This window comes from Solanum pennellii, chromosome 5 (assembly GCF_001406875.1).
Source record: "Solanum pennellii chromosome 5, SPENNV200".
Classification (NCBI taxonomy): domain Eukaryota; kingdom Viridiplantae; phylum Streptophyta; class Magnoliopsida; order Solanales; family Solanaceae; genus Solanum; species Solanum pennellii.
The window spans coordinates 55,295,663-55,304,213 of record NC_028641.1 but is presented as its reverse complement, the minus strand read 5'-3'; the positions used below and the strand labels follow the sequence as shown (position 1 = coordinate 55,304,213).

Genomic DNA, 8,551 nt, shown 5'->3' with positions numbered 1-8,551 from the left:
ATAAGGTAGAAACTTAAGTTAGTCTTACAGGTTTAAGTGGTTCCATTTTGAAAGAAAAATTAACCGCAATTGGTGATACGTTATTCCTCATAAATGGGTGAAAGAATTTGTGAACGCACATTTCCTTGAGGAAAATGACTTACTAGTATTTAAGTACATTGTAGCCTCAAGGCTTGAGGTTTCAATATTTGATAGTCAAAGCTCGTGTGAGATAGAAAGTTCGTTTTACATCAATGGACGTGAACACACTGATAATTCTAGTGGATGCAGGACAAAGAAGCGTATAGTAGCAGGCAAGGGTACAACAAATAGTTCTTCTGAGGCTTGATTTGCTGAAGCAATTCAAAAATCGCAAACAAATAATTTGCATTGACACTCTCTTTATCAACTCAAGTCTCAGACACACCATTAGTGGTATCATTTCTTTCTGCTATAGGCCTCTTTGTCATACTTCCACTTGCAACATTAGCGTGTTCACATTTTTTTTATGTAAAATTATTTTTTTCTAGCTTGAGCTTTGACTATCGAATACGAAAACATCAAACCTTGAGGCTCCAATGTACTTGAACAATAGTAAGTCATTTTCCTCAAGGGAATGGGCGTTCACTAATTCTTTCCACCCATTTTTAAGAATATTGTATTGTCAATTGCAGTCATTTTTACCTTCCAAGTTGAACCTCTAAGACTTGTAAGACTTCTATAAAATTCTAGTCTATTCCTCAAACTTTTATATACAAGTAAAAGACTACCTAGGATCACTAAAATTTAAATAATTATCGTTTATGTGGAATACCAATTAAAATCTATGGCTACCCTTTGTGAGCAATTATTTCATCTAGTTGTCTTACCTTAATGTTTCCTTTCTAATGCTATATATTGACAAAGAAAAGTTTTTCAAACATGAATTAGAGCAACCATTTGGATAATGCTTGACCTGTTTTTGTTAAGTATGCAGAGTAGTAATCCTTGACTCTTTGTCATTACCTCTTTGTTACACTCTATGAGTACCATGCCATCCATCTCACCAATTTCTCAAATGTGTCTCCCATATCATGCTGTCAAAGGATAACAATGATTATTTTTTGAAAAGTTATGACATAGAAGTAGTGAAAAGTGCATTTGTTTTGCCACCACCCACAAACAACAAGTATCAGGTAACTCTGTGCATTAAGGCAAGGACAGAGTGAAAGAATCACCTGATATATTTTGTGTCCATTGAGTTAGAAACTTGAGACCTCAGGTTCTGAATCCTTTCGTTGACCATTAGTAATCACCCTTGATGTTGTGGCATTAATATTTTAAAAAACCACAGTCCTTAATACTCGGTAAACTTTCCATTATTCAAAATTAACATTCATAAAGAAGAAACCTTCAATCACGCCAACTTTATTTTATTTTTGGGTGGTTAAGTTTAAAAATTTGTAGTGAAATAGATTATAACGGTAAGCCTCTTCTATGTTCAGACTCAATAAATATGATTTATATACGAAATTCATTACAAAAGGATATATAAGAACAATGTCATCCATTACGATGTTATGGAAAGAGGAAACATCCCATTGAGAGATAAATTATCTAATATGATCAAAACTACCATTTCGGTTAAATCAAGAAATGTTAAGGACAAACCAGATGCACAAAAAATATGAAGGAATGATTAACTAAAGAAGTAAAATTTATTTCAGTGTATTAAAACAAATGAATATTTTCCAAATTTGTTTTACTCTAACCTCTCAAACACTTCTAGAATTGTTGTTATGAGAACTATGTTAATTAAATTAAACATAAGGTATTGAAAGTTTCACGCCCTGAGCGTACACCCCGTACATGGATGGCACTCGGAGACCATTGCGGGCTTGAAGCAAACCCCTAGCCTGGCTTGCTTACTCATCGGAAGTCTTAAAGCACAATAATAGTCCATATAAAGAACTTGTAAAATAAAGTTATAATATCTTTTTTAAAAAAGTATTCAATTGGCCAAAATGGCTACTCAAGTCTCATAGCAAAACATCTGAAATGCAAAGCTAAAAGACTCATATCTGAATATTTGACTATCTATGAAGCCTCTAAAAGAACAGTTATGGATCTTGTCACACACCCCACAAAATCATAATACAAAAAATACGGAAAGCAATAAAAGGAGTCCTTCTGAATGCAAGTAGATTCACCAACTTACTCTATAGTGCTCAACTGGATAACTGGTGTGTTGGATGTCGATCCCCGTTATATGTGTTTGCATCATATTACGATGATAGACAACTGACATCATTACATTAAATGTACGAGTATGCGACAAATCATAGTCTAGGATGAATATGAAGGAAAATAAAGAACTTACCCACCTCAACTCAACTCAACATAATTGACTCATTTTAAGATAAAGTAATTTAAAATCAAGTGAAATATATATAAAAGCTGTTTAAAAACAAGTTGTAAACTTTGTATATATGCAAAGATACACCTAACTCTAATATGTATATAAAAATACAAATAAATTGTGTATATAAAAATAGATATATAGCTTCTGTGGGAGTTTCTTTAACCAAAAACCATCAAATAAGAGCTACAGTGATGATAGATCGATATACCTATACCTGCCAAAGGTATAAGACTTGAAATGCCTAATGGATCCACTAGTCTACTGTGCAAAGGGTTCATCTAAAAAGTATGACCCTTTTCTACCCATGGTGGCCACATAGTCTTATGGAGATGTGAATTATCTGAACTAATGCTCGTCCCCAATTTGGTCCTTTATACTACTCATATAATATACTAGCTTTAATGTTTTTAAAGCACACTTCTTCTGTGATTTAAGATTAGTGCTCAAAAACTTAGCTCAATTTCTATCTTTGGAATCTCAGATTCCTTGCTTGCTTCATTTTAGAAAGTTATTGCTCTTTTCTGAAAACTAGCCCGAAGGCTCTTTTGAAATCTCAATTTCCGTTCTTTTTTTAATGTGAAAACATTTCTTTAAAACACTTTGGAATACATAATACCCATATACTTCTTTGAAGAATGAACTTCAACTTTACTCTTTTCTAAATTCAACTCTTAAGTCTTAAAGCAAAGTTAAAACTTTTGTAAAAGACTAATGAAGATTTGGAATGGACTTCTCTTACTTGACTCATGACTTTGATATTAACCCTTACTTGAATTGACTCTTAATCGACACTTGAATTGAATTATGGATTAAAGGGTTATGGTTTGTGTTATGAAAGACCCCATGATGTTTAGGAATGATTCTGAATAGCTAAACTTGAGAAAAGTTATAAAAATCACAATCTTGGAACAAGTTCGAGACGCGTAGATTGTGCTAAATAAATATTCACGAAATTTTAATTTTGAGATAGTGGAGTCTGCGTCCTCTCCGCGATGCAGAGCTGATTTTGGTGCAATGGGGGAAGAAGTGTGCGATACGGACTTGTTTGACAAAAGTTGTCCGACTGTTTCCTTCTTTGTTTTTCAACCCCAATTCATCTAAACTTGAATATTTTACCCAAATTAATTTTAGATTCCGATACACAATATTGGTACTCACGAGACTAACTTAAAGCAACACTAAAATTCTACTTAAAGAACTCAAAGACTCCACAATTCAACCCAATTCAAGAACATTCAATTTCAGGAATTCATGTCAAGAACAATTAACTTTCAAACTCTTTTAAGGACAAAATGCGCTGAAATAAACATGTTTAGTGTGTGAGTGTATGAATCCAAAAATATGAGAGACTCAAATACCTGGTAGGATCAAAATCTTTAAGAAATCCACAATCAAAACCGATCGTTCTTGGTGAAATTAGCTTTTCCTCTTCTCCTCTTTCTTGCGTTCTTTCTCCAAAAGCCCTAACTTTATTTCTCAAACGTTTCAACTGAATTAACTCAGTTTTTTACCCCAATTAACATAATTAAAACGAATTTAATTAATTGGGGAAGAAAACACCAAATTACCCTTTGAATTCGGGATTGGAAATTTCCCGAATCTAACAACCCAACTTCCAAAGGGCATAACTCTCTCATCCAAACTCGAAATTGCGCAAAATCGGCGAGGTTGGAAAGATTGTTCCAAGGGCTTCAAAAATATCTTGAATTACACCTAGCTCATCCTGTTCCAGAATTTATGGTACTTGACTAAATTTCTTGATTCTGAATTCTTTTAAAAAAATGACTATTTCAAATTTTAAGCTTATTCATAGTTATTTTAATTTGTTAGATGTTAAAATATATCCCCTTTGGGATTATTAGTCCTCGAATGAGGTTATTCTTACTAGGCTAAGGGTGGTAACATCTAGTTCAAACACCCAACAAGAAAATGCACAAACAACATGCTCACTCATAATTTAAAGAGTACTAAGAATAAAGTTAGTAGCTTGGTCAGCATTTTCTCTGGATTCAAAGAAATGTTGATATATCTTCTTCATATCCTATTCGGCCTCCCAGGTAGCTTTCTTAATAAATTGGTTCCTTCAGAGGACTTTGACTAAAACAACATGCTTTGTTATCAACTTGCCAACTTGGAAACCTAGAATTTGAACAGGAATTTCCTCATAAGATAGACTATCCTTGATCCCAATATATTAAGTTGGTATAATCAAAGAAGAATCACCCATTCTCTTTTTCAACATAGAGATGTGCAACACCGGATGAACTACTACTAAGTCTTGTGGTAGCTATAACTCATAAGCTACATTGTCAATCCTCCTGGATATGCAATAAGTCCAATATATTGGGGACTAAGTTTCCACTTCTTGCCAAACCTCATAAAACCCTTGATGGGAACAAATTTCAGATATACCCAATCATCTACTTCAAACTCTAACGACCTTCTCCCAACATCAGTGTAGGATTTTTGATGTCAAGCTCTCTTGAACAAACTTCACCTTATCCATAGCTTAGTGAACTAAATATGGTCCTATCAACCCTACTTTCTCAACATCAAACAATCTAATAAGAAATTTGCATATTCTCCCATAAAAATCTTCATATGGAACAATTTGGATACTACATGATAATTGTTGTTGTGAGAAAACTCAATGCGAGGTAGGTCATCATCCCAATTTCCTTTGAAATAAATCACACAAGCCCTAAGCATATATTCTAATGTCTGAATAGTACGTTTGGCTTACTTATAAGTCTGAGGATGAAAGGAAGTACTTACTTTCACCTTTGAACCTAAGCCTTTCTAAAAAGATTTCCAGAACTGTGCAGTAAATTGTGCACCTCTATATGAAATAATGGAGGTCGGAACTCCATTAAACCTTATAACCTCCTGAATATATAACCTGTCACAATCCTCTGCTGGATGGGTAGTCTTTACCAGCAAAAAGTGGGTTAATTTTGTCACTCTATGGACATTCACCCATATAGAATCAGGTTGTATATGCGACCTTGGCAAGCCTATGATGAAATCCATATTGATCATCTACACTTCCATTTCGTGATTTCTATATTAAGCACCATACATTGGGCCTCTGGTGCTCTACTTTAACTTGTTGGCAATTCAGGCACTTATCAACAAAATCTACAATGCCTTTCTTCATGTCATTCCACCAATACACTTCTCTAAAGTTACGATAAATATTTGTGGTATATGGATGAATCAAATATCTGGGGCTATGAGCTTCCTCTATGATCCTGTCTCGGAGTCCATCCACCATAGGCACACACAATCTACCTTGATACCTTTATACACCATATTTTCTTTGTTCAAAATTTAATACTCATTAATTTTGAGCATTTGCCTTCAACTCAAGAAATGGGATCTAGGTCTTTATTTTCTTTCACTTTTGATACTATTGACGATTCAGCCTCACTCATCACCACTATTTCTCCTTCTGTGGAATCCTTTAGCCGGACTCCTAAGCGTGCAAGTCTATGCACATATTTTGCTAGTTCTTTCTTATCTTCCTCAAGATAGGTGGTACTACCCATGGACAACTTGCTTAAGGCATCAACAATACATTAGCCTTATCTCGGTGGTAAAGAATAGTATGTCTAAGATTAAGATCTCTCGGAGTGAATATATATATTGTAGGCTCTTGTGATAAGTGAATACATCAACATTAGAACCATATCACTAATGAATCCATATCTTCAAGGCAAAAACCACATTAACCAACTCTAAGCCATAGGTTGGATAATTCTTCTCATGAACCTTCAATTGTCTGGAGGCATAAAATATAAGTTTGTCATTCTGCATGATAACACAACCCAAACCAACTCTAGATGCATCACAATACACCAGAAAACCTTGAGTACCTTCCGGTAAAGTCAAAACTGAGGCAATACTCAGCCTCTTCTTCAATTATTTAAAGCTTTTCTCACAAGCTTAAGATCATTGAAACTTGATCGTTTTCTAAGAAAACATCGTCAAAGGAGACGAAATAGACAAGAAACCTTCTGTAAATCTTCTATTGTAGCCAGCCAAACCCAAGAAACTCCTAATATCTGTTGGAGATGTGGGTCTAGGACAATTATGCACTGCCTCAATTTTCTTGTTATCAACACTAATACCATCACCGAAAATCATGTGACGCATGAATGCCACAGACTCAAGAAAAACTCACACTTAGAGAAGTTGACATACAACTCTCTTTCCTTTAAGGTCTGAAGAACTATTCTGAGATGACCGTAAATTCATAATGCCCATATCTTGTTCTGAAAGTTGTCTTTGGAATATCATATTCCCTTACTCTCAACTAGAGGTAGCCTAATTTGAGCTCAATGTTGGAAAAACAAGAGGCACCTTGAAGCTGATAAAAAATATCATCAATTCTAGTAATATGATACTTATTCCTGATGGTAATCTTGTTAAACTGACGGTAATCTATATACAACCTAAGGGAAACATCTTTGTTTCTTACAAATAAGATCGGAGCGCCCCAAGGTGAGACATTTGGTCGAATAAATTCCTTCTCCAAAAGTTCTTTAAGCTTCTCTTTTAACTCTTTCAAGTGGGCTGGTGAAATTCTATATGGTGGAATAGAGATAGGAAGAGTATCTGCAAGACTCTCAAGAGGGACTCAAAGAAGATCATCTGGAAACTCTTTTACCTTTGGTACTGACTAAATAGGAGGTACCTAAACACTTGAGTCATTAGCTCGGACCAAGTGATAGACACACCCCTTAGAAACTAATGTCCATTACTTAAGGTACAAAATTAAACGACCCTTAGGCACTGCTGAATTGCTTTTCTACTCTAAGTCTTCCTTATATGTAAACTGAAACATTACTACTCGAGTCCTATAATAATCTGAGGCATAATAGGGATGAAGTCAGTCCATACTAAGAATGACATCAAAGACTACCAAGTCTAACTCAATAAAACCAGCTACGGTACTCTTATGATTGACGAAAATGGGACAATCATGATAGACTCTCTCTTCTAGAATGGACTCACCAACAAGTGTAGAAACACTGAATGGTTCACTTAGTTGCTCATAAATGATATAAAAGCTTATAGAAACATATGGAGTTACAAAAGATAAAGTCGCTCCTGGGTCTAGCAATGCATAAACAAGAAAGTTAAAGAGATGAATCATACTAGTGAAAACACCTGGAAAATCCTCTTACTCTTCGCAATTGTTGACAACATACAAGTGGTTTGCTCCCCCTCCATTACCAAAAGTAGATCCTCTAAGTGCTGCCCTATCTTGCAGAGCAACTGATGAAGACTGAGTTTTATTGCCCCCATTACCATTTACCTGCTTATTCTTTGGACACTCTCTCATGAAATGGCCGGTATGACCATACTTGAAACAACCAGTGAATCCCTTAAGAAAAACACCTGAGTGGTTCCTATTACACTTGGCTCAAGTAGAGGCTTACTACCCCATGCGCTACATTACCCTATGAATATGAAGGTTTAACTCTGGAATTCTAACCATAGTAATCACCTTTGCTCTTAGGTTGAAGTGCACTAGTAGATAATAAGGATGATTGTTTGGCATTACTCTTCTGTTGCCCGGACTCATTCCCCGTTTATTCCACTTGTTCTTAAACTCCTCTCTATCTTTCAGGTTTTCTTCCTCTACATGTTGCACATAGATCATAAACCTTGAAAAGTCCATGTCCCCAATAAGCATTTTTGTCCGGCCCTCTTTGCTTGCTTGATGGACTAAAATAGCACTAAACAAACTCATTCTACTCCTCATGTCCTTAACCATCTCCGTAGGACAAAGCGATGGTTGGGTGAACTTCAACCCATACTCATGCACACTTAGAGAATTTTGCTTAAGTGTAAGGAACTCATGTAACTTGGCCTTTTTCAGCTCTTGGGAAAAGAAATGCCCCAAGAAGACCTCCTCAAAACAAGCCCAACTTGTAGGTGGTGAATCTTCATCTCTATCTTTTTTCCACTGATTAAACTAATTCCTAGCAAGACTCTTGAATTGATAAGCATCTATCTAAACTCTCTCAGTGTCAGCAACATGCATCACCTCAAAAACCATCTTTAGTTCCTTAGTGAAGTTCTCTGGATCCTCACTGGTTCTCGAACTAGTGAAACTTGGGGGATTCATCCTCAAGAATTCACAAATCTTCAAAGTTTCAGCCT

The 8,551-nt window shown here is 35.4% G+C and overlaps 1 protein-coding gene across 1 annotated transcript; it reads right to left on the bottom strand.

Annotated features, from left to right (window-relative positions):
- Nucleotides 1-7,565: 7,565 nt before the first annotated feature.
- On the bottom strand, nt 7,566-8,162 carry LOC107019604. Its single transcript, XM_015220029.1, has 2 exons — nt 7,845-8,162; nt 7,566-7,748 (listed from the first exon to the last, which is right to left on the bottom strand). The coding sequence occupies exons 1-2, from the start codon at nt 8,160-8,162 to the stop codon at nt 7,566-7,568; spliced, it is 501 nt and encodes a 166-aa protein (XP_015075515.1).
- Between the last annotated feature and the right edge of the window lie 389 nt (nt 8,163-8,551).